Source organism: Sus scrofa, chromosome 8, assembly GCF_054392235.1.
Source record: "Sus scrofa isolate SSC_HxYL_T2T_F1_AM1 chromosome 8, Sscrofa_HxYL_maternal_Yorkshire_Landrace_v2.0, whole genome shotgun sequence".
Taxonomy (NCBI): Eukaryota; Metazoa; Chordata; class Mammalia; order Artiodactyla; family Suidae; genus Sus; species Sus scrofa.
This window is the reverse complement of record NC_139390.1, coordinates 125,315,456-125,343,358: the sequence shown is the minus strand read 5'-3', so window position 1 is coordinate 125,343,358 and position 27,903 is coordinate 125,315,456. Positions and strand designations below refer to the sequence as shown.

Genomic DNA, 27,903 nt, shown 5'->3' with positions numbered 1-27,903 from the left:
TTGGCCCCCACTAGAATGAAGTTCCACAGAAGCAGAAACTTTGTAATTTTATTTACTGCTATATCCTTATTTCTCAGAATACCGCCTGGCACAGGGTAAGCACTCAGTTTATTTGTTGAAAGCATACATGCAAAAATGGTGATACTGCCTCCACTGAATAGGGCCATAAATTTATAAGCATAGATACTGGCTCTCAGAGCTGTCTTTGAAAGAAAGGTTGTAGTTCCTCTCTTCCATAGATAGCAAACTTGATAAATGATGGATAAAGAATGTCACTAACATTCCTGACACCTGCATTTGCAATCCCATGGCAAATATAACCATGACCACTTTTCCTCTGCATTTCATCTCTCCTTCATCCATTGCTAGAAGCTTCAGCAGGGGGATTTTTTTTTTTTTTTTTTTTTTTGGATGGCAGCTGTGAATTATTGAGAAAAAGGCAGTGACAGATAGAAGGATTTTATTTGCCTTCCACAAGATGCAATTCGTGAAGCCTCATAAAGTCATAGTTAATAAGTTGGGTGTTTTGCCTTGAGGCGTTCTCAGTAGCTCATAATAGTATTTATTTCAGAAAGTATCACTTTTGGCACATTAAGGGTCAAGTAAATATAATGTGAAAAGACCTTGTTTGACTTTAGAAAAATTAAAGCCCTCGAAGCATGGAAAGCAATAAAAGATTATTATGTGCCTTTTGTCAGATGTGAGATACGTTATTATGAATCCCTTATGACAAGTACCTCCACAGCTTTAGTTGTAAACACTTTTATTGCTGCTAATTATGATCTCCAGTCGGGTCTTTGACACTTCGAGGTGCATCCTCTGTAGGCATATTGGTTGTGATGAAACATTAGCTAATAGTTACAGTGGGGAAACAGATAGTAAATTCATGAGTTACATAATGCTTCTCTGGCAGAGCATTTTTTTTTTCAAATTTTAAATTTTGATTAAAAGTGAAAAGGATAGCATAAAATGCTAAAATATGACATTCAGCATTATTGGAGAATATCAAATGTCTCTTCAAGATGTTACTAAGAATATTTTTCATTAAAGTTCCCAAAAGACGCTTTCCTATGAGAACTGCAACACAGCAGTAATTTATGGATTCTCCTAACTTCCTCCTTAATTTCAACATCAGTGTGAGCACATATAGCCATATTACATATGACCCAGTCACATTTATAAAATAAATGTGTATGGAAAGAAGATAATTCTTATTAACTAACAGTAGGACATAATCTTTCAGACCATTTTCAAGAAATGGTTGTGGATTTGAATTAGCACTTCCAAAAATGCTGTGAGCTGGAAGATAAATAAGAGAGACGTGAACCCTGTCCTTGAAAACTTTACTCTCCACACTTGTTTCTAGTGGACGTGGTGTGGGAGAACAGGTAAGGAGCCGGTTGGCACAGTGTTAGATTTTGGAAAATAGACACCTTTGGTTGACACCTCAGTAGAGTTCACTACTAGCATCGTCAACGTTATCATCAAAGATGATAGATAACATTTACTGAGTACAGGGGGCTGAGAACATAGCAAATGCTGTCTGTATTGTGTACATTAATGTGATTAATCATCACAGCATTCCTCTGAGACAGGTACTATGCATAGCACATTTTACAGACGAGCAGATTGAGGAACAGAGAATTTAAATGTTTGACCAGTGTCACAGGACTAATAGAAGGTGCCATTGGAATTTGAACTTGGCTGTTGGCTCCTAAGTTCATGCTCTTAACCACGTGGTTCCATGGCTTCAAAAAGGCACAGTACTTCCCCTAAAGAAAGATATACCGTTCGAATTCAGGAAGGGATATGACAGTGAACATTTAGAATGCCATCACGATTGGGTACAGGAACTGAACTGCACTTTTAGAACTTGGCATATGCTGTTACACTTCACTTGCACATGAGGTGACTTTTCCCCTGTTGCATAGTAGGAATAGTACTTAATCTGTGGCAGGAATTAGCTTGCCTAATCCTTGAAACAACACAAAGTGGTTGGTACTTGATTTATAGATGAGAACTAGTTCTGAAAAAGGTTACATAACTTGTTCATAGCTGATAGTCAGGAGCCACTCTGAATTTAGGTCATCTCATTCCAAATCTGTGCTTGTAATCACCAAACCTAATGGGTGTCCCTCCTGGATGTCCGGTGGAACTCCCAGCAGAGCCATTTATAAGGGCTATTGGCTGGGTTCCATCTCAAATTATTCTAATCACTTGGTCTTGGGTGGGACCTGGGAACAGGCAGTTTATGAAAGCTCCCCACGAGTTTACTGTGCATCCAGAGACAAGACCACTATACTCTCTGATGCTGTTCTTCACCCTAAAGTTATTTTTAGTCTCAACCACCTAAAATGCAATAATCTATATTATTGTTTCCAGGATGGGGTAAGGTATAAACAGAACAGTTAAATTGTTGGAAATCTCCAGTGCTTTCTAATGTGGGTTTTATCATATAAGATATAGACATAAGATGTGAAATGGAATTCTTTACCCAGTCACATATAACAAGATGGTTCTGAGTGGGATGTCATAATTTTAAATTCAGTTCTTTTCTGATCTTCCTGACAGTTAATCTTTCCATAACATATGATCTACTTAAATTGCTTTTTTAACTGTATTTTTATCTTTAGCACACCTGGCCCACACATTTTTCGATAGTGCAGCTCTGATTCACAAAAGGATAACATGGGGGTCACCTGAATCACGCTGCATTATATTTGGCTAAAGAAAGTGTCTCATCAAACTACAGTTGTAGATGGCAGTGAAGATTTAACTCATTATATAAAAGCCCATCTTTCTGTGGTTTGTATATATATATATTTTTTTAAGTGAAAGGAAAAGAAAGAAAACACTTAGCCAATGGACACGTCTGAAAAAGAATAAATTAATTTAGGGATGCAGGAAATTATCCCTAAAATATAATACCTAACATCTGGATCATCATGTGTTAAATATTTGATGAAGTGGAAATGCGTATCTTGGACAGCTTATTTGACCAGATAAAAGTAATTGGAAGAAACAGGCACAAATCTAACATCTCTGTTTTAGCAAATGACCTGTCTGTAGGCTTTGCACTGGAAGGGTTGATGATGATTACAGAGACTGTCAAACAGAAGTGGGTACTGTGTTCCAGAGACAGATCAGTGCTAAAAGGCTAAGTACTTTCGCTCATCTTTAAAATGTGGGCTAAATATCCAGGAAGGAAGGGAGAAAGCATGGATGTAAAGTTGGCTGTGGCGATGGTGACTAGGCAAGCAAAGTAATCTGAAACTACAATTTTAAATTAATTTTAATCTTCCTGTCATAACTTCCTGTCATAAAACAAATATAACTATAGTGAGTGGAATTTTATTTTTATTTCTCTTGTTGTTACACTTATCAAAAGATAGGTAAAGTCTACCTGATTAAAAATACTTCGCCACTGAAAACAGTTACATTTTCTGGAAAATGCAATTGCTAGTAAATAAATAGATAATAAAATGCAGACTTTTCTATCATCAGGTATATTCAGAGTTACCTTGCAAGGACTTTGAAGTCATAGAGGTCATCCTTCAGCCTGACCATATAACAGAACTTTAATTGATTACTAGATTTGGAGGGATGAACTCCATAATTTTCTGTCTTCTTCATATTCTGTAGAAAATAGACTACCAGTCAGAGATAGAGGACACAAATTTCAAATTCATTTTTACCACCAACATGGATTTTTATACCTTCACTCATAGAATGGAAATTTGATCTGTAGTCAGACTTGATTTCTCCATTGAGTAAAAAGTTTCATTTCCAGGTGTCTAGTATTTTCACTAGGTCTCTGTTAATATCATCTGAACCCAGTACAAGTAGTGTTAACAAAAAGCACCATGTTTGTAGCGCTGAAAACACTGGACTTGGATCCACAAGGTATAACCCCTAGAACGCTGGGTTATCCTGGATTTGATTCTTTGCCTTATATTCTGTGAGTTGTGAACAAGCCACCATCTCTTCATCTGTCTTTGTTTAAGTCTCCCCCTGCCTGCCTGGCAGAGTTGGTATGAAGATGGTGATTCATATGAAACTGCTTTGAAAATCATCAATTACTTTATAAATGTAGTGAACTGTAATTTATTTATTTATTTATTTTTGTCTTTTTCCCTTTTCTAGGGCTGCTCCCGCGGCATATGGAGGTTCCCAGGCTAGGGGTCGAATCAGAGCTGTAGCCACCGCCCTACGCCAGAGCCACAGCCACGCAGGATCTGAGCCGAGTCTGCAACCTACACCACAGCTCACGGCAATGCCGGATCCTTAACCCACTGAGCAAGGCCAGGGATCGAACCCGCAACCTCATGGTTCCTAGTGGGATTCGTTAACCACTCAGCCACGAAGGGAACTCCTAAATGTAGAGTACTATAATCAAGACCTTCCTAAATCATGGAATCTGCATCTCTCATGATTTGCCAGCCACCCAGAGGAACATGCTTCTAGCCATGTGTCACATATATCTCAGGAAGGAATTGTAGATAAAACCCTGATTAGAAGAAACTGACTTCATGTAGTGACCTTGAGCAGTCATTTAAAAACTCCCCTGCCTCTCTTACCCTATTTGTGATATGAGTATAGTAACAATAATTAATTGTATATATTTCTCCAGGTGGATTTAGAAGGAATAAGAGCCACACACACTATAGTTCTGTGCTACCAAGGAGACACAGCCCATTAAGTTATCAAATGATATTACTGTGAAACCCGTATGTTCTTACTTGTAACATTTCCATCTTCAAACAGTTTTTGCTTTTTTTTTTTCCCCGAAAGACTGGGCCTAAAGCAAGATTCTTTTATTATATTTCCATTCATCCCTTTTTGTTAAATTTCTCAGAACACAAGACATGATTATACAATACTTTCACTGTGTATACATCCAAGCCCAAAACATAGCTGTCACCTGCTTCTCAAAAGCAGTGGAGAAAATAAATAGGAGATTTATTTATTATTTGCTGAATCTCACCTGTTTTCTCTGGCCCCTCACCCATGGTCTCCATTAGGATTCCTCTGTCAGCATCCATAAAGCTATGATATGGTTTTAGGAAGTCCTGTGTGTGCTTTCAAAAGCCATTATGGCTGTGTTGCCTCTCTTCTTTGGGGACTGAGAGTGGACCTTCTGTTTCCTCATAACTCAGACAATAGCCAAGACAGTACTCAGCATGTGCTTTACAGGCAGAATTGACAGACAGCCTGGCTCCCAGCCACCTGACCCAAGGGCTAGAAAGACTGAGGAGACAGAGCTGGGCCACTGAGGATTCCGTGTACCCCATAAACAGACATCTGCTACCCCTTCCCCCCAGCTAAGCTGGACAACCCAGGGTTCCCCAAGCACAACCCGTGCTTTCTCTCGTCCACATTTAATGATACTGCTTTCACCGTCCCTGAAGCCCCATCTTTGCTTTTCTGTATTTTATCGTTTTCGAAAGATGACTCCAGTGCCAGCCACCACCCTGAGATGTGTGTTTCTTGCAAACTGTTGCCAGCTATCTTGCCTTTGAATCGCTATGGCTCTTGTTTCATAGCACTCTTAAGTGATTTAACACATTCTTTCTTGTTTACACTTCTGCACTTATGTTCCTATTGTTGGGGCCCTTTAATAAGAGACATTAGCTATATAACCTTTGACAACCTGTCTAGCCCTACTATAATTTGTTTTTACTCAGTAAATGAGGATTATAATAGTAAACCTATCGCATACAATCATTCTGAGGGTAAAATAAATTAATATCAGTCTAGAACTGGGACCAGTGTCTGGTACATTGCAAATGTTGTTTATTACTTTAATAATAATACTGTTGTTTATATGTATTATAAATATGTATGTGGATGTCTGTGTTTTTTAAAAGACACTTACCTTATCCTTCATTTTATTCTCATTGCCTAACCTAGTTTCCGATAGGTAGTAAATTCTGAATAAATGTTTTTAAATAAGTAAATGAAAAAATAGCACCCCATTGCCAGTGTTTCAATCCTCTAGAAATTTGAGTTTTGCCTAAACTGGATTGACATTGCTTTAGCTTGGTGAATTTCTGAGTTAGGAACATATCTTTATAAAACTTCAAATTGTTCTCAAACACAGGGTATAAGGTAATAGTTAATTTTTTATTCATTCACTTAGCTCAGCTGTTAATAAATGCAAATCTCAGATAAAGTAACTCAATCCTTATCTTACTGTTTTAATTACATGATCCATAACAATGTAAAGTGGTTCAGAAATCTAAACAGAATGCTAATGTGTAATGCTGGAAAGCTATTTGACCTAGGGATTCAATAATATTTGTATGTGCTAACTCATTGTTGGTTTCTATAGATTTTTATCCTGAACAGTTTCAGAGGCACTTGCAGACAAAGTGAATAACATTAAATCCATTCTCTATTTGCATATAAATTTCTTTTTAATTTTAGTAGACTATTTGTCAAGCAGTTTTAGGTTTACAACAAAATTGAGAGCAAGGCACAGAAATTTCCCATGTACTCCCTGCTCCTACACATACATACTCTCTCCCATTATCAGCATCACTCACCAGACCAGTATTTTTTTTTTTTTTTTGTAATCAAGTATGAACCTAATTTGGTACATCATAATCACCCAAAGTCCATAGTTTATCTTAGGGTTCACTCTTTCTGTTAAATCACACCAAGTATGTTTGTTGTTGTAAAAAAATCTCCATGCTTCAATGATTTCTCTCTCTCTTCCCACCCCACTGTTGACAAACACTGATCTTTTTATTGTCTCCATGGTTTTGCTTTTTCCACAGTGTCATATAGTTGGAATCATACAGAATGTAGCCTTTTCAGATTGGCTTCTAGCAGTAAAATATATTTAAGTTTCCTTCATATCTTTTCATGGCTTGATAGCTCGTGGCTTTCAGCACTGAATAATATTCCATTATCTGAATGTGCCACATTTTATTTACTCATTCGTCTACTAAATGATATTTTGGTTGCTTCCAAGTTTTAGCAATTATGAATAAAGCACTATAAACTTCATGTGTGGATATAAGTTTTCAGCTTCTTTGGGTAAATACAAAAGAATGAGATTGCTAGATGATATGGTAGAATATGTTTAGTTTTGTAAGAAACTGCCAAACTGTCTCCCAGAGTGGCCATAGCATTTTGTATTCCCATCAGCAAAGACAGAGTTTTTGTTTCTCCACATTATTGCCAGAATTCAGTGTTGCCAGTGATCCGGACTTTGGCCATTCTAATAGGCATGGAGTATTAGCTCCTTGTTGTTTTAATTTGCATTTCCTTGGTAACATACGGAGAAGATGTGGTGCATCTTTTCCTTTGCCTGTTTGCCACCTGTGTATCTTCATTGGTGAGGTGTCTGTTAAGAGCTTCGGCCCATTTTTAAATTGGTTTATTTTCTGAATGTTAAAGTTTAAGAACTCAGTGTATATTTTAGATAACAGACCTTTATCAGATATGTCTTTTGCAAATATTTTCTCCTAGTCTGCGGCTTTCCTTCTGTTTCTCTTGATGTTGCCTTTTGCAAAGCAGAAGTTTTTAATTTTAATGACGTTCAGGTTATCAACTAGTTTCTTCTTGGAGCGCCTTTAGTGTTGGATCTAAAAAGGCATCACTGGGAGTTCTTGTTGTGGCTCAGTGGATTAAGAACCCAGCTAGTATCCATGAGGATATGGCTTTGATCCCTGGCCTTGCTCAGTAGGTTAAGGATCCTGCGTTGCTATGACCTGTGTTATAGGTTACAGATATGGCTCGGATCCCACGTTGCTGTGGCTGTGGTGTATGCCAGCCACTGCAGTTCTGATTCACCCCTAGACTAGGAACCTCCATATGCCCAGGTGCAGCCCTAAAAAGAAAACAAAACGAAAAAAAGGCATCACCATACCCAAGACTATCTAGGTTTTTCCTATGTTATTTTCTGTGAATTTTATAATTTTGCATTTTACTTTCAGGTCTTTGGTCCATTTGGGGTTAACTTTTGTGGAGGGTATTAAATCTATGTCTCGATTCATCTTTGACATGTAGAGCCAATTTGTGCCAGCATCATTTGTTGAAGAGATTCTCTTGGCTCCATTGTATTGCCTTCATTGCTTTGTCAGAGATGAGTTGATCATATTGATAATGGGATTTCTTTTTAACTTAAGAAGCTGTCTTAAACTTGACATATCCTGTTGTGAACCCAGTCTTCAGTTAAAGGCCAAGGCCTCCTATTTGGAAATGAACAGCCATCTACATTTAGAACCAGATAAATCTTTCTCACAAGATATGTAAAGCTAAAGATAAACTGCGTTAGACAAATTTAAACTTCATGTAAGGTTGCACACTCATGGAGTTACTTCCAGATAAAAATGGATATTAGACACACCCTGATTTCCTCTAGGCTATGAATGTGACGATTAGGAATTATTTTCACAAGCTACTGAATTCTGCCAAATAAAGCAATTGAAGCTTGAAAATGCCAGGCTACTACCTTACAAGACAATTTGCAATTCTCAGTGGCAAGAATGAAGTGAGATGAGGCTCTTTGTACAGTAATTATAGATTATAAACAGCAGCATCCTTAGTATTTTGGTTGGGGTCCCCACAAAATAAAATTTATTTCACTATTACAGGTTAAAGGCTTTCATATTTCTGGGCTAAAAAAAAAAAAATGATGTTTTTCTCCCAAAGTGAATTACTTGGCTTTATTGACTCTCTTCTATGTTGATTTTACATGCTGATGTAGGGGGAAATATGTGTCTTTAATATATAACCATGTTGTTTTTCCCACTGCAAAAGTTTTCCATTTTATTTTACTTTAAATGCATTGCAAATTTACTTTTAATTGGTTTAGGCCAGTATTAACTACTACAGCTTTGGCTGCTTCTGGTACATAGCAATACATTTTTGTTTAATGTTCTTTAAATAGATCTATATTGAGATAAGATCTAAGAGTGGGAGTTCCCCCTCGCGGCTCAGTGGTTAACGGAGCCGGCTAGTATCCAGGAGGACGTGGGTTTGATCCCTGGCCTCACTCAGTGGGTTAAGGATCCAGCATTGTTGTGAGCTGTGGTGTAGGTCACAGATGCAGCTCGGATCCTGCGTTGTGTAGATCCAATTCAACCCCTAGCCTGGGAACCTCATATGCTTCAGGTGTGGCCCTAAAAGAGACAAAAGACCAAAAAAAAAGATCTAAGAGTGTATTTCCTCTTTAGAGTACATTGGAATGGTAAATCTTCTGATAATTTATTCTAATGTAATCTACTAAATTAAGATGGGGTGAAAATGGTTTTTAATAAGCAAAATTATTTATTGAGCATATGTGTGCATCTCTGGTTTCTCTGATTATGAGATTCTGCTCTGCTACTAAATGGTATTATATTGTTGCTAGTTCAATTCCACAATTTAAATGTAAAATGAAAATACTTGAGAGTATTACGGTGTGTTGCAGTGTATCAAAAATAGTATTAAATCCACATACATAAAATAAGCATTAATACTTTTATCTCTAGTGACTTTTTCACATAAGAACAGTCTCTTCTGAATTGTTACCTGCCTTCAAATTGAAGGTTTGTGGTTAGAAATTTTATTTGCTATCCCACCATGTCTTCATTAATTTATGATTCACATTTTCTGACTGTTGATCTTTCATGTTTTAAATACTCTGATCAATAGAATTGACTCTTCTAATTCCGTATTTCAAAGCTGGATATTATTCCAGCCATATAAATACCTACTGGGAATAGATTTGCAACAGTATAAGCTTTAAGAATATTTCTATTTAATTTGTCAAAAAAACACATATTTTCTGATAGTAATAAACTGAAAGGGTCTTTTGCCTCATTTGTCAAATAACGCTTATTATCTAACAACCAAAGAGTATAATCTTCGTGGGAAATTGCTGGGTCTCTAAGTGGTGTTTTATGTTTGCTTCTGGCTTAGGTTTCGGAAACCACTTAAACTTTTTCTGTTTTTAGAGAAATGACATGTCCAACAATTGTGATGATGACAATGCTAACCTTTTATTGCTGGGCCCTGATTTTTTTTTTTTTTTTATATCCATTCGGTTCTCTTTGACCCTCACTCAAATCATCAAAAACTCAGGAAAAAAAGAAAAAAAAAAGGTGTATTCTTAGTAACAGTCAACATAAATGTAACCCTGGCTACCTCTGCACTAACTCTAAGCTGCCAACTTGGAAACATGAAATTCATCCATTATCTAGTTTTACTCAAATGAAAGCATGTTTTGAAATTTTTTGATTTAACTGGAATGTTAAAAGCACTGTAAAGATTTATAATTTTGACATAGTATTTTGTGTTTCCTCTACACAGGTTTACCTTTTTTTAAACTTATGATTGTGAAACTAAAAATGATTTCAAGATTTTAGAATTGTTAATAGCAAAGCTTTCCAGCAGTGTCTGATATATGCATTTGTTATTATAAGAATAGAAAATCAGAGTTAAGGTTATGCATGCAGCAGTCATAGGTTCAGGGCTCATCAAAGCCATGTTCTTCAGTCAGTTCTTGACTACTCACTCACCTTTGTGCTCTGCATCTCATCCATGGCCCATTTCTCCTTCCCTAGTGTTGGTGCGCCCACGAGGAAGCACCCTTCCGAGTTAGCCACTATCCTCCTTCCCATCATTTTATGCTGAAAGAAGGCAAGCTAGTTTTAATAGTAGTTGAAACAAGTCTTGGTTGTACTATCAATATTGTAAAAATGAATTAAAAATCACGTGGGAACTGAACACCAGCGAATCACGTGAGAGACCCCTCTCCTCAAAACTGCTGATCTCCAGCTCTTAGGGTACATGAGGTATCACAGTCCATGGAAGTGGTGCCTCAGGAGAATTTCAGTCTACAGCTTACACATCCTACCCAGAAGCCCTGCTTAATTCCCATTAGCTTAATTGGCCCATTGTCACATCTGTCTTGTGATTCCTCACACTTGAAAACAGAGATAAATTTTAAAATCATTGTAAGCTACAGAGACCACTATTTGGAGATTTTTGTTTGCTTTTTTGTTTTGTTTTTGTCTTTAGGGCCACATCCATGGCATATAGAAGTTCCCAGGCTAGGGGTCGAGTCAGATCTACTACAGCTGTTGGCCTACACCACAGCTATGCAGGATTGGAGCTGCATCTGGGCAGCCCCAGCTTCAACATGAAAACTTTCAGTTCTACCCACCACATCCAGTTGTACCCTTGGCTCCAGCCCCATGAAAATGATCCCAGAAAGTGGGACCAGCTGGAATGGGCTGTTTCAGTCTCATCCTATGCCACAGCTTGCAGCAATGCTGGAACCTTCACCCACTGAAGGAGGCCAGGGATTGAACAGGCGTCCTCATGGATACTAGTCGGGTTCTTAAGCCACAATGTGTTAAGCCACAATGTGTTAAGCCACAATGGGAACTCCTATTTTTAGTCTTTACATTCCAGCTTGAAGAAAACTGACCTTTATTTGTTCTTGTAATTGAGTATATATTTTGATGTAAGCATAATTTAGTAATATGAAAAAAATAGGGGAACATAAAAATTCATCCTAAATAAAATTCATCCTATACTAATGACCTTAATGGAGATGCTAGAAATAACAGTTGTTGAGTGCCTTCTATGTGCCAAGCTCTGTACTAAGTGCTTGAAATGTGTTTTCTTATTTAATTTTTACAATAATCCTGAGAGCTAAGTTACTTTTAAGCTTATTTTTACATCTAGGGAGACCAAGAGAGAAGAATTTGCTTGAGCTCATGTGAGCAGTAAAGATAATAGTTAAGATTTGAATTCAGGTCAGTGAGATGATACATCTGGGCTCAAAATTCTACCCTGTGTAAGCTACATATATTTATAGATGGGATGTTTAATAGTAATATCACTCATCATCATACTGTCATCTGGGGATATTTCCAACCACCATAACTGGAGTAAATAAGCAATGTTGACTCCACTCGTTCTATCAAAATTCCTCTTTTCCCTAAGATTCACCCGTTTCATTGATTGGACAGCTTTGCCCTTTGCCTTCTGCATGTGACTTAATCAGTCTCGCTTTTGCTTGCACCATTCTCTTTACAGGGAACATCCACCTATTTCTTCTTCCATCAACTCATTTATAGTTTATTCATCTATTCAAGCACTCATTAGCTGCTAAGATTTACCTCTCAAAAGAATACCTATCCTTCAAATTCTAGCTCTAGGGAGTTCCCGTCATGGCGCAGTGGTTAACGAATCCGACTAGGAACCATGAGGTTGCGGGTTCGGTCCCTGCCCTTGCTCAGTGGGTTAAGGATCCGGCGTTGCCGTGAGCTGTGGTGTAGGTTGCAGACGCGGCTCGGATCCCGTGTTGCTGTGGCTCTGGCGTAGGCTGGCGGCTACAGCTCCGATTAGACCCCTAGCCTGGGAACCTCCATATGCCGCAGGAGCGGCCCAAAGAAACAGCAAAAACCCCAAAAAAAATTAAAAAAAAAAAATTCTAGCTCTAGTTATTCAAACCTAGAATAATTTCATCTTTCTATCTTCTACTGCACCCTTTAGTCAAACCAAACACTTAAGGGACTATAATTATTTCATATGTTTTATTTTTATTTTCCTCTCTAAATATCCTGGGAACATATTATATGTTATGTATTTTGTATATCTCCAGGAAACTTGCTAGCATTTTGTGTGATGAAAATATTTAATAAATATTGATTGACCGAGGTTAGCAATAGTTCTTCATGCTTGAAAATAGGTGGTATATCTAAGCTACATATTAAGAATTGGCCAGGGTTGAGTTTTTGTGTGTTTTAGTAAAGTCACCTGAACCGGAAATTTGTTCCTCTTAAAAAAAATGGTCTTTGGAGTTCCCGTCGTGGTTCAGCAGTTAACAAATCTGACTAGGAACCATGAGGTTGCGGGTTCGATCCCTGACCTTGCTCAGTAGGTTAAGGATCCGGCGTTGCCGTGAGCTGTGGTGTAGGTTGCAGACGCGGCTCGGATCCCGCGTTGCTGTGGCCCTGGTGTAAGTCGATGGCTACAGCTCCGATTCGACCCCTAGCCTGGGAACCTCCATATGCCACAGGAGCGGCCCTAGAAATGGTAAAAAGACAAAAAAAAAAAAAAAAAAAAAAAAAATGGTCTAGTTGAGTTCTGAATACCGTTCTGAAGTTGAGGAAGCTTATTTAAGAAGGATTCTCTGTCTCTTACCTTTGAACTTCAATTTGTATGATTATATCCTCCTATCTCTGATATTTTTCCCTTTTACCAAACCCCTTCCTTCTGCTGTCTATTCTCCGTCTGTCTTCATTTCTAAATGTTGGACACAAGTACATGTTTTTTGTTTTCAGTGTATTTTTCAGACATACCTAATACCCAATTAATCATTTTGACTTCATGGCAGACTTGTTTACAAATTGTTTAAATTTTTTAGAAAAGAATATTATAAAATTTGATTGTTTAATTTATAGTTTGATGTTCAATTGCTTGTATCTAATCATTTTTGTATGTTTATAATTTAATGTAGACTCTGTACCTAAGTTATTCCACAATTCAGTTCTACCAACATGTTATCATATTTAAGACCTGTTGAGCAAATTAATAGTTTATTTGACCATCATACAATTAACTAATTCTGTTTTCCTAAGTTGGTAAACTTCTTAACTTCATAAAGATGTTGGAAGACTCACCATTTATAGTCATGTATGTATTCCAAATATATTTTCAAGTTTTACATGAAGCAATGTAAAGGATATTCCAGATATTGATATTATATCTTGACATCAATCTCTCATCTCAAATTGCATAGAAAAGGTGTTTTTAATCAGTGTACTCATCTTTTTTTATTAAAATATAGTTGATTTACAGTGTTTTTTCAATTTCTGCTGTACAGCGAAGTGACCCAATCACACATAGTTCTCTGTGCGGTACAGTAGGGCCCCATTGTCCATCTATTCCAGATTTAACAGTTTTCATCCAAAAATCCCAAACTCCTTGTCCATCCTACTCCCTTACCACTCCCCCTTGAAACCACAAGTTTGCCCTCCTCGGTCCTGATCTGTTTCAGTTTTGTAGATAGGATCATCTGTACCATATTTTAGATTCCACAAATAAGTGATATCATATAGTATTTGTCTTTCTCTTTCTGACGTATTTCACTTAGTATGAGAATCTCTGGTTCCACCCATGTTGCTGCAAGTGGCATTAGTTTGTCCTTTTTAATGCCTGAGTAGTATTCCATTGTGTGTATGTACTACATCTTCTTAATCCATTCATCTGTCAATGGACATTTGCATTGTTTCCAAGTCTTGGCTATTTGAATAATGCTGTGATGAATATAGGGGTGCATGTATTTTTTGAATGAGTGTTTTGTCTGGATAAATGCCCAGGAGTGGGATTGCCTGATCACATGGTAGTTCTATATTTAATTTTCTGAAGTACTTCCATTCTCTTTTCCACAATGGTTGTACCAATTTACATTTCCACCAACAGTGTAGGAAGGAAGGAACCCTTTTCTACATACCCTTTCCAGCATTTATTGACTTGTTAATGACAGGCATTCTGAGTGGTGTGAAGTGCTACCTATTGTAGTTTTGATTTGCATTTCTCTAAAAATTAGCGATGTTGAGCATTTTCCTATGTGCCTGTTGTCCATCTATATGTCTTCTTTGGAGAAATGTCTATTTAGGTCTTCTGCCCATTTTTCAGTTGGGTTGTTTGTTTTGTTGCTATTGTTATTGAGTTGTATGAGTTATTTGTATCTTTTGGAGATGAGCCCTTGCATCATTTTCTACCATTCTGTGGGTTGTCTTTTTTTTTTTTTTTTTAATGGTTTCCTTTGCTATGCAAAAGCTTTTGAGTTTCTTTAGGTCACATTGTTTATTTTTATCTTTATTGCCATTATTTTATAAGCTGGATCAAACAAGATGTTGCCATGACTTATGTCAAAGAACATGCTGCCTATGTTTTCCTTTAGGAGTTTTATAGTATCTGGCCTTATATTTAGGTCTTTAATTAATTTTGGGTTTATTTTTGTGTATGGTGTCAGAGAATGTTCTAATTTCATTCTTTTACATGTAGTTGTCCAGTTTTCCCAGCACCACTTATTGAAGAGACTGTCTTTCTTCCACTGTATATTCTTGCCTCCTTTGTCATAGATTAGTTGACCAGAGGTGCTTGCATTTATTTCTGGGCTTTCTATCCTGTTCCATTGATCTATATTTCTGTTTTTGTGCCAGTACCATACTGTTTTGATAACTGTAGTTCTGTAGTATTGTCTGAAGTCAGGGAGCCTGATTCCTCTATTTCCGTTTTTCTTTTTCAATATTTCTTTGGGTATTCAGGGTCTTTTGTGTTTTCATACAAATTTTAAAAGGATCGTACACCATGATCAAGTGGAATTTATCCCAAGGATGCAAGGATTCTTCAGTATACACAAATCAATCAGTGTGATAACATCAACAAACTGAAAAATAAAAACCACATGATCCTCTCAATAGATGCAGAAAAAAAGCTTTTGACAAAATTCAACACTGGTTTCTGCTAAACACTCTCCAGAGAGTGGACATAAAGGTAACCTACCTCAATAATAAAAGCCATACATGAAAAACTCACAGCTAATATCATTTTCAATGCTTAAAAACTGAAAACATTTCCACCAAGATTAAGAACAAAACAGGGATGTCCGTTTTAACCACTACTATTCAACATAGTTTTGAAGTCCTAGTCACAGCAATTGGAGAAGAAAAAGATATAAAAGGAATCCAAATTGGAAAAGAATAAGTAAAACTGTCACTGTTTGCAGATATGATACTATACCTAGAAAACCCTAAAGAGTCTACCAGAAAACTGTTAGAACTCATTGACAAATTTGGCAGTGTTGCAGGATACAAAATTAATTCACAGAAATTGATTACATAAACCAGCAATGAAAGATCAGAAAGAGAACTCAGAGAAACCACCCCGTTTACCATAGCTCCAAAAAGAATAAAATACCTAGGAATAAACTTACCTAAAGAGACAAAAGACCTATACTCTGAAAACTATAAGACACTGATGAAATATGTCAAAGACAACACAAACAGATGGAAAGATATATCATACTCTTGGACTGGAAGAGTCAATATTGTCAAAATAGCTGTACTGTCCAAGGCAATCTGCAGATTCAGTGCAATCCCTATCAAATCACTAAGGACATTCTTTACAGTGTACTTATCTTTAAGTGGCAAGAATTATTTGGAGTGTCCTTAAAAAGAGCATTAGAGGCGCTAGAACTGGTAACCAGATACTACTGAGTTGAACAAAAACTTACATGGTCATATTTGACCCCTTTCCTCCATCCTTTTTTACTGATGCTTATAATAACCCATCTCTTGGATATTTAAGTTGGCTTTCTCCATTAAGTATTTTCTTTCACTGGTTCTCATTACCCTTCACTTTGTTAAAATCATCCCCTTTCCCTATTACCTACTGTTGCCAGAATTAGTTTTCTAAGATACAAATAGGATAATGCTACTTCCCACTTCTTAGGAAATAATTACATACTCAAAAGTATTTAAAACTTTATAAAATAAAACCTTAATGCACCACCACAACTTGTCATTCAAATATATCTCTGCATACAACCTAATCGGACCAACTGTGAGCCATTCACCAAGTCTTCTTGCTCTTTCAGTCATGCTTACCCATCAGACAAGAATTTGCTTTTGCCCTTTCTTTACAGATTAAAACCATATATATCCTTTAAGAATCAGCTTGAATACCACCTATTCCAAAATGTTCTTTTCCAATTATCCAATGGAAATTATATATATACACATATGTGTGTGTGTATATATATATGTGTATATATATAGTATAATGTGAAATACACAAATGTGAATATGTATGATTCCATACCTCAAGTATTTTATCATTACTGGTAAAATATTGCCAAAAATATTTTGAAATATTTATATATGTTCATATGCATATATTATATAGCTATATTAAAAGCTTGTTTTATTTTGCTTTATCTGTGCCCTTCTCTTCCTCACTAATGGTAAAATATTTGAGGTATGGAATCATACAACATTCATATTTGTATAGCTTACATTGCATGATACAGTATTCTGTGCATGTAGGCTTAGATGTTTCACTTGTAGCTCTGTAGCCTTTACCTGCAATAAATCATCATTCACTGACATCTTTAACTCAGTTTTTGAAAAACAATTCTTAAGCACAGATATCCTGTAACCCTTCCTCACATCATGGTTCCTGAAAGGAAACTCTGTATACATAATGCCTCTCATTCTTTGCTCCCATTTTACTCTTCAAGATTCATTCCAGGATGAATTCACACAATTCTGCTCACCAGCGACACCTGTGACCTTGATTGAAAAATTACATAAGCTGTTTTCAGAGCTTTTCTTTTTTACACTTGATTAAGCATATAACATTGTAATGTACTTGAAATACTCTGTGTTAAGCTATAGTGGCTGCTATACCATAAACGGAGTGGCTAATAAACAGCAAACATGTATTTCTCACAATTCCAGAGGCTAGGAAGTACAAGATCAAGTGCCCGCAGATTTGATGTCTGGTGAGGGCACTCTTCCTGGTTCATGGATGGCTCTCTACACACTGTGACATATGATGGAAGGAATGAGGGATCTTTGTGAGTTCTCTTTCATAAGGGCCCCACCGTCAAAACCTAATTGCTTTCCCAAAACCTCCACCTCCTAATACCATCATCTTGAGCATTAGGAGTTCAGCATATGAACTTGGAGAGGACACAGACTTTCAGTCAAAAGTACCCCCTCTCCTGATTGTTCTCAGATCTCTCTCTCCAAGTTTTTTCTTTTGCTCATATGATTGTTTTCTTCTGGTATTCTTTGCTGAATCCTAGCCTATAGGCCTCAGAAAATTTCGGAGCAATTGACATGTCCAGGAATCATACTGACAGAGCTATAAAATAAAGACAATAGAATGGATAAGATAGCCCATTCCGTGAAAAGAGGGACAAGTGTGGAACCCAGGAAAAGCCAATTTATCAAGGGTTGGGCAATGCAGACCATAAACTACATTTAAAAAAGAAACTTGCTTAGAAAAATATCTAAATGTTTATATCTTTATTGACACATGTTTTTAATATTATATCGGTATAGGAACAAGAGAATAAACTAATTATCCACAGGCTCCTTTCAGACTTTGAATTCCATAATTTTATTTTTTCCATTATAATTGGTTTACAGTGTTCTGTCACTTTTCTACTGTACAGAAAATTAACCCAGTCTCACACACACACACATTCTTTTTCTCACATTATCTTCTATCATGCTCCGTCACAAGTGACTAAATGTAGTTCCCAGTGCTATACAGCAGGATCTCATTGCTTATCCACTCCAAATGCAATAGTTTGCATCTATTAACCCCCGATTCCCAGTTCATCCCACTCCCTGCCCCCCTTCTTGACAACCACAAGTCTGTTCTCCACGTCCATGAGCTTCTTTTCTGTGGAAAGGTTCATTTGTGCCATATATTAGATTCCAGATATAAGTGATATCATATGGTATTTTTCTTTCTCTTTCTGATTTACTTCACTTAGTACGATTCCATAATTTTAAATGAAGATAACTGTTTTTTACTTTTACAACTACAGCTTTAACAAAGGAATGGATTTAATTTAATCATTCACATTGTAGTGACAAGATATCCAAATTCAAACCAGGAATATTGTCCAATAAAGTTTGCTAGTACCTCACAAATGTAGCCACAGCTATGGTGTATTAGAAACAAACACTATCAAAATAGGGCTAGACTATGGTAAAAGCATCAAGTGCCCAAGCTTGAAGTACACAAGTGTAGTTAGAGCTGCATGATGGACAGAGACAAAGACCAGGAGCTGTCAGCATCAGGACCAGGGCCCAGTGTGTCACTACCTGGGGAGATTGGCTGGAGGGTGGCCTCAAAGTGAGAAGAGAGTTGGGGTGAACACACTGAACTAGTTGAGATCAGAACAGGAGATGAGCCACCTGATGAAGCCAACCCTCCAGAAAGCTAAACACTTTCAGATTTGTTTTCCTAAGTTTGAGCAAATAGGTTTCAATATTTCTGCTGTTTTTCCCCCACTTTCTGTGAACTTTCAAATGAAACTGTGGCCTGTCCCCTTGGCACCTGTTCTTTTCACTGCACCAGGTTTTGTTGGTTACAATTAAAAACTTCAATTTCTCATTGTGTAGAATGAGACTTCTAACCTGTGCCCACCTGGTCAAAGTGCCTCTTCAACACTTTATTTATTTATTTATTTTAAACCTTTTTTTTTTTTTTTTTTTTTTTTTGCTACTTCTTTGGGCCGCTCCCGCGGCATATGGAGGTTCCCAGGCTAGGGGTCGAATCGGAGCTGTAGCCACTGGCCTACACCAGAGCCACAGCAACGCGGGATCCGAGCCGCGTCTGCAACCTACACCACAGCTCATGGCAACGCCGGATCGTTAACCCACTGAGCAAGGGCAGGGACCGAACCCACAACCTCATGGTTCCTAGTCGGATTTGTTAACTACTGCGCCATGACGGGAACTCCTCAACACTTAATTTATTACATGAAGATTCTGTCTAAAAAGTAGAGCATATTGGAATTCCCTGGGGGTGCAGCAGGTTGGGGATCTGGCATTGTCACTGCTGTGGCTTGGGTTGCAGCTGTGGCTCAGGTACAGCCCCTGGAACTTCCACATGCTATGGCTGCAGCCAAAAAAAAAAAAAAAAAAATAGAGCATATATCCTCAAGTTATTCTAACAAAATTGTGGCCTATAACTAAGGAAAATATCCATTTTTCCCCTCTGCGAGTTTAACCACTCCACATCTATTTTAGTCTAACTCATTCCTCTCCCAATCACAGACAGAGTTCCTATTTAATTTTTACATTCAGGATTCCAATTCCCATTATATGAAAAGAAACTTGCGTGAGAAATTACATGAATCTTCTTCTAGGCCATGTGCCCAGATGGCCTAAGGAGCAACAAATTCTCTTGAAAGATGCAATGAGAGCTAAAATATTATGCTCTTAAAATATGCCTTTGAAAAAACTTTTCTATGTTTGCCATCATTCATAGCTTTCATATAACATTGTTCATCCTTAGCATTTAGTAGGAAAAATTTTTATCATTTTAATTGGAATATTATTGCAGATTCTGCAGCCTATTGTGTTCATCTTGGGTAACAAATAAAATATTACAATATCAGTGTGTTACTCTTCAGAGACATATATATATTTATTTATATATATATTTATTTATATATATCTTATTCTACAGACTTTCATATGCTTTAGTGCTGGCAGAATCATTTATAATTAACACCATGGAAGTTGGGCAAGAGTTGGGCTAATTACACTATCTTCAGAATCTCATAAAAAATATTTGGAAACCAACTGCCATGTGAAGATTGTTTTTATTCACTCCCTCAAAATTAGAATATTATGATTAATTTGTACAGTGCTAGATGCCAAAGCCCTGTATACTGCAGTTAGAAAGAAGTTCTTTTATCTTTGACAATGAATGATTTTACTTTTATTAAAAAATGTATGCTACAAGGACTATCTGAGGGCTGAAGTATTACACTGAGTATGTTCAGCTAATAGATTTTATTGTTTAAGCTGGATTTTTCATTTGCACAAGTGGGAATCAAGGCAAGTTTCAAGGTCATTGTTTAATCCAATCTCCTCACCCAAAAAGCAAATGAGTAAAACTGCCCTTGTTATCTGATTAATTCTTAGTTCTCCATTTCACCTGTAAGGACTGAGTTTATGGTAATGGAATAAATAAAATATCGTATTCTAATTATTTTACTAATTTCCCCTCCTGGTAAAAATGTGATATTTTTGAGAGTGTGAATGTGTCTCTTTTAAAATATTACCTTAATTACTATCAGGGTATTAGCACACAGTAGGCCTGCATAAATATCTGATTTATGAATTTACAATGAATTTATGAATGAAGTCAGACTCTAGACCCAGATAAAGAAACTTACTAAAAAATTAAACATCTCTGATTCTTACCATTTCTCTTAGCTTATAAATTATAGCAGATTTTTTAAAAATTTTTTATCTTTTTAGGGCCATACCTACCACAAATGTAAGTTCCCAGGCTAGGGGTCAAACTGGAGTGGTAGCTGCTGGCCTACAGCATAGCAAAGCCAGATCTGAGCTGCACATGCAGCTTGTAGCAATGCCGGATCCTCTACGCACTGAGTGAGGCCACGGATGGAACCCACAACCTCATGGATATTAGTCTGGTACTTAGCCTGCTGAGCCGCAGTGGGAACTCTCATAATGGTGTTTTCAATAACAAAATCATACTTCACACTTTGATCAGATAGAAAGTTTATCAGATAGCTTATCAGATCAGATAGAAAGTTCTTTGTCATAGCAGAGCTTGTAAAGGCACATACTTCAGAAGAAATAAGTTAAATAATGATTGGCTCATTATTGATATTCCCTCAGCAAATCAGTGTGGTCAGGAGTTCCTGTTGTTGTGCAGTGGTAACAAACCTGACTAGGATCCGTGAGGATGCAGATTCAATCCCTGGCCTCGATCAGTGGGTTGGGATCCCGAGTTACTGTAAGTTGTGGTATAGTTTACAGACACAGCTCGTATCCTGTGTTGCTGTGGCTGTGGCATAGGCCGGCAGCTGTAGGTCTGATTGGACCCCCAGCCTGGGAACTTCCATATGCGAGGGTGCGGCCCTAAAAAGAAAAGAAAAAAGAAAAAAATCAGTGTGGTTACCATGCTTACTTTAATGTAGATCTACACTTCATTGGATGAAGTTGAAAAGCTAACATATGCAGGTCATATTTTTTTGAGCCCTTACTGTGTGGTAGATGTGATACACGTTTTCCTTACATTTTCCAATTTAAACTTCCTAGAAAATTGATGGCATAGATATTACTGTCCACATTTTACAATATAGAATATTGAAATTTGGAGTAAAGGTCTTGCCCATTGTCACAGAGCTAATAAATAAAATAGAACAGAACTATGATTTGTTCTTAGACTAACTGAAAATACATGCTCTGCCCACTGTACCACACAGCAGAGTATTAAAGTATACACAGACTAGGTATCCGACTGCCATTACACCTGTCTTTTAGACCATCTTTAATTTCACCAGACACAGTTATTAATATATCACTAGATCCAGCGCATTTTTCCAAAATAAATGATTATGTGTGACGAACTCCAGTACGACGCAGTTGTTTTTTAGTGCACATATGTCTAAAGATCATTTCATTTCTGAGAAAACTAATACTTTCAACATAGCCAGATTATACAAAATATCAATTTCAGGTAATAGCTATGACAGTGCTCAAATCAGTCAAATTTGGCTATTTTTTAAATTTGAAAGCCACTTCCTTCAAGACATTTTTAGGCTTATGTGTTTGTGCAAATGTCATAAAGCTTAAGCTATAACATAAAAATGATTCCATTAGATTTCAACCTCAGCACACACACATACACCTACATACTTGCCCACAGGCTCTTTAATGCACACTGATTTTGAACTCATAGTGTCTAGACTTGTAAACAGTATATAGGAAATTTTCGCATAATTCCTGAATTCTTTGAAAACCATTCCTGTTATTCAACTAGTAAAGATTTATTGATATGATTTTAAGACTATTATGGATTTTTAATGTATTCTTGATCTACCTGATGAAACATAGAGGTCAGGCTAATTAACAACAAAAAAATGGGCATATCGACAATGTAATACCAAAGCATACAACTATGAGTCAACATGCCAATCTCCCTAGTAAAGTTATATGACTTTTCACATTAGTATTTGCTTATGTCCACAAATGAAAAAAAAATAATGATTTAAATAGAAAAAGAAGATGCTTTTGTATCAGGCTTACTATAAAAATATTAGAGATTTTTATTTTCAAGATTCTAGAGAAAATCAAAAACTGTGCTGCTTCTCTGGGTAGGATTAGTTTTGTTGTTTTTTTTTTTTTAAAAAAAAGCAAATTCCATTGGGCTCCCATTGACCAAAGTGGGTGACAAACCAAACTGATGAAGTCCAATACCCATCACACCAAGATTGTTATAAATTTAATAATGCTTTAATAAGGATGCTTCTAATTTTTAAAGGGACATTCAAGATACAGAGCAAATGGCCTAATCATTTCAATCAATTTTATTAACAAAAGCATAAATCATTTGAATAATTGCGTGGAGTTCATGATAACTAAATGTGACCTATGTTAATGCAATGAAGCTCCATCTCTTTCTCTACATACAGAACTGTCACTGCTGTTACTTAGCTTTCTCTACAAGCGCTAATGTGTTCCCCTACTTTAGACCCCATGTCTCCTTCAAAGAATATAAATAAAGCCTTAGCAATTCCAAAGAGAACAGGTTTCTGTGCCTCCTCAGTAATTCTCCCTTCTAAGTGTAGTAGAACGGACTTCAGAAAAACAAACATAAATTCGCTTAGTTTCCTTCTTCTATTTATAGATGGAAAATGTATGTATTTGTACATCAACTGCACTTCAGTAAAAAAAATAAAATAATTGGATTTACAGAATTGGAAAAAAAAGGTGGAAAACAAACCCCTTTGCAGTCTTACTGTCTTTCACTGTAGTGTAACCCTTGATATGATTAAGAATATTGTTTGGACAGCTAAAAGATACAGACGTTTTCAAAGGCAGCAAAGCTCATGGTTTTAAAAAGAAATGGTTGTGTTCATTTTTATTCAGGAGTTATTTGTTGCAAAAGTTTCATAACTATTGCTGTGAATCTTAATCGCAAAAAGTTCCATTTTAAAATGTATTTGTTGTTTACTGTAACTGTTCTATTGGTCCAGCTACACTTTTAATACTATGTGCCATCAAAAGAAATTATAGATGGCTCAGATATAAAGCTAAGATGTGTAATATAATCGAAGTATTTAAATTAAAACTTTAAAACGAATTCTTATTTTCACAGGTATTAACTTTCTATTTGGTATATGTAAACAAGATGTAGGTTTATTAGATTAATTTATATTATTGAAAGTCATACTCATTTTTTTTTCAGATCCAAGATGCTGGAGGAGATGATGAGCAGGAAAGTGATTATGAAGAGGATTTTATCTCCTTTTGTACACATTCTCCCAGTAAGTATTCCTGTATGTTACATCTATACATAGCATCTGTATTAAAGTATATATAACTGGTAAAGAAAAATCGAAGAGAGAATGGCAAAGAACAGAGGGCACAGAAAGATAGTTAATGAACTGAATGACTTTTAGTGTACTATCTGGTAGAGATACTACTGTAATGTCTTGCTAACTTAAAAACTTATAAATTCAATGCTTAATAATCGAACACCAGTAGTTTTTCCTACCCAAAGAGAATACAAAAGTCAGGTTGCTGTAAATATCCTATTTGACAGCTATATTTTTTCAGTTTTTTTTTTTTTCTTTTAACAAAATCACATCCTTTTCAGACATTAGTTTTCTCAGCTAGGAAGTAAGTTTGTACTAAGACTCTCTAAGATCCCCTTTGGCTGAAATAGAATGTAACTCTATATCCTCATAACTGAAGACTAACTCAAGAGTTTTCCTCCGTATACCTAACTCAACCCATCGTGCCAGATTCCACTGGCCTACAACAGCTTGCTCACCATCTTCACCTGTAAGTCTGATAGGCATCTCCAACCACTGTCAAATCTCAAAACTCTAATTCCTGCCGCTCCCAAACCTGCTCCACCTATCTCAGTAAATGAAGACTCCTTTCTTGTTCGACTTAGTCCAAAAACTTGGCGTCACCCTTGGCTTTTTACTTTCTCTCCTCTGTCCAGTCCGTCACATAGTACTGTGGACTCTGCTTTCACCATAGCCAGTGTCCAGCCATTCCTCACCCTTTCACTGTTACTCCTTCCAGTCCACGCTGTCATCAGCTCTTCCCTGGATTATTGCGGTAGCAAAGGGGCTCTCAGTGGAGCACAATTTTCTACCCCCTGTCAATGAATGAATACTTCTGTTGTTTTTTTCATAGTTTGAGAAAGGATTTTTGCTAGAAATAAGGCTAAGTGTCCTATGATGCACAGGACATGCCTCATGAAACACAGGATTATCTTATCCAAATGCCAATAGCTGGCTATTAAAAAACCCTGCAATAGCTGCCTCCCAATTTGCCCCTAATATTCTGTGCTTCATAAAGGAAGTAATCGCTTTTCGTTCCAAGTTCTCCAGTTTCTTCTCATTGTACTATCATCACTTGTAAGGCTCTAAATAATCTTTATGGTCCCACCTCTGACCACTCTCTGGCTTGTTCACAGCTGCAGTGACCCCTCACACATCAAGCATGCTCTTGTCCCAGGTCATCTGCACTTTGGACAGTTCACAGTTGATGCTCAACTGCAGATTACTGACCATCAATTTTTCAAATGATGGGTTGCCTGCAAATCAAATAAAATTAAACACAATGCCTTAACTAGCATACTTTGGCAAAATCAGTAAACTCTTTAAATGTTATTGTAGAACACAAAACAATGCTAAATATTAATACATGATGCCTTGTTTTAAAGTTATATGTTTTATTATAAATTTTAATGACTTAATGATTTATTATAATTTGTAATGATAATGAAAGTAATAAAGGTCATCACTGATAATGACCATATATTCAGTATGACATTTCATTCTCAGAAGTGCTACCAATAATAAAACATTATTTCAATTATTTGTACAGAACAACCTCATTTCTGCAGACAGCTTGGACCTGGGACTGTCTCATATATGAAACTCTGTGTGACTGGACTTAGGCCTCTGGCTTTTATGTTGGGGAAAGGGTGAAGCATAGAATACCCTGTCAGCATAGTTCCATTGCTCTCTTCATTTCTATGAAGCTTGCTAAAACCTGCCGACCCATTACACCTGACTCTTCAAGGATGTCTTCCAGGTTTGGGCATAGTGGACAAGGAACAAGGAGTCTCTGCTGCTTAGACAGTGTTTGCATAAAACATAAACACTGAATACATAAACATAAAGGTGGCTATAAGTAATTGCCTATAGTGTGAAGATAATTTCAAGCTGATGATCAGTTTGCATAGACAGAAATAGAGAAGTCTCTTGGCTAGCCTGAGCAGTGATTTCTTTTCACCCACTCCATCATCATTTCTAGAGACTGTTTTATGTTTTCAGGTTGGGTTTGGGATTAGAGGCAGAAAGATGAATGAGATCTGTGCAGAGATCTGTGTAAGAATGAAAGGCGGTCTGCTCTGCCCAAGCTGGTAATTAAAGCACCTTAGTTTGTGGTTCTAATACTGGCAACTGGACCTTTCTTCTTTCTCATATGAAAAAAAAAAGAGGAAGCAAAAGTAAAATTCATGTAGAAATATGCAGTACTAAAATGGGCATGATTTTCCCACATGACTCATTTTTCTCCCATTGCTGAAAGATGTCTATAGTGTTCATTTAAAAAAGAAATCCCTTTCTCTGTACTCTGTCATTTGCCTTCTTTAGCTAGATTTTAGTTTAGCAACACTTTAAAACAATAATTATTTGCTTTTCTCTTGTACTCATAACAGCAGATCACATGTTCCCTCCAATATAGAGAGTCCAAAATTCATTTAAAATTTTTGTGAATACTTTATTTAGAGCAGGATTTCTACAAAGAAAATATAAACAAAAAGGTTTTGAGATTTAAAGTTATTGTGTTATAATTTTTTCTTTCTATTTTCTTCCTGAGTAGTTAGAGAAGAGTTACTGAGTATAGTGTAAACACAGGTAATGAAAGCATGATGCTTAGAATGGAGGAAATATGACTGAATCATTTAATTAAGTTTTCAGGTAGAATAGGTTTTTTTTGGTGAGAGACCTGAGCCTTAAAAATATTTCCCTACCAGAGTTCCCATTGTGGCTCAGCAGTAACAGACCTGACTACTATCCATGAGGATGCGGGTTTGATCCCTGGCCTCCTTCAGTGAGTTAAGGGTTCAGCGTTGCTGTGAGGTGTGGTGTAGGCCCCGGCTGTAACTCCGATTCGATCCCTGGCCTAGAAACCTCCATATGGTGCAGGTTTGGCCCTAAAAAGCAAAAAAAAAATTACCTACTATTGGTGAGTTAGATGCCTTCTCCTTCAAAAATTATTAACACTTTTCTCAAGTGATATTTTCAAGAATTAAGATGTCATCTGGTGATAAATATATAACAATAGCTAAATAAGCATCACAGGCTCATTTTTTACCAGCAAGTTAAGATTTTTGTTCCTTGTCTCTACCTTTTCCATCACTTATTACATATTAGGTTACTTATATTGTTTTCTAAGAAAAATATGGTAATGCAGTCATATAGTGAATCTGCTCAAACAATAACTCTAGAGGATCAGAATATTATTATCTAGGTAATGTCGGAATGTCACATATTATTGTATGTATGAGTGTGTCATACACTGAGGTGGCAAGATATAATGGAGCTTTCATTTGGCAAATAGTTTAAAGGCCCAAGAATGATCATTCACCAAAATTATGCATTTGTCAGCTTTCCCCTATATCAGATCATCAAAGTTTTGATTAATAGTACCAGCACTTCTGTACAAAATTGTAAAATATGAAATACCTCCAGATGGTGTATTTAAATGAAATCGTACAATCCTTGTCATAAACAGGCATACAGAACCCAGCTCTCCATCAGGAAAGCCAACAGACATACAGGCAGAGGGCAGAAGGAGGTGCGGAAGTGAAAGAAACGGCAGAGGAAGAAATAGAGCAGGACTCTGGCTCGGAGGCCCAGCCCACCCCAGAAGAGGTGGACAGTGAGAGTGAGGACCAGTATGATGACTTGTATGTGTTCATCCCTGGAGACAACCCGGAAGATAATTCGCAAGAGGCCCTCATGAGCAGACCACCTCTCCCCCCGCCGCGACCTGCAGCTACTGCCTTCCAACTGGAAAAACCTCACTTCACATTACAAGGTAAGTTTATGGTTAAAACAACAACTACGAA

At 36.8% G+C, this 27,903-nt stretch overlaps 1 protein-coding gene across 6 annotated transcripts in view; it reads left to right on the top strand.

The window, feature by feature from the left end:
• BANK1 (B cell scaffold protein with ankyrin repeats 1) overlaps positions 1 to 27,903 on the top strand; it is a 546,413-nt gene that overhangs the window by 469,192 nt on the left and 49,318 nt on the right. For all 6 annotated transcript variants that reach the window (XR_014813316.1, XR_014813317.1, XM_084973318.1 and 3 more), the window contains 2 exons: positions 23,992 to 24,070; positions 27,567 to 27,872. Coding sequence is in view for 4 of the 6 variants with exons in the window: in XM_084973318.1 (XP_084829444.1) it covers positions 23,992 to 24,070; positions 27,567 to 27,872 (385 nt within the window). In the remaining 2 variants the exon portion in view is untranslated. The remainder of the gene's footprint in view (positions 1 to 23,991; positions 24,071 to 27,566; positions 27,873 to 27,903) is intronic.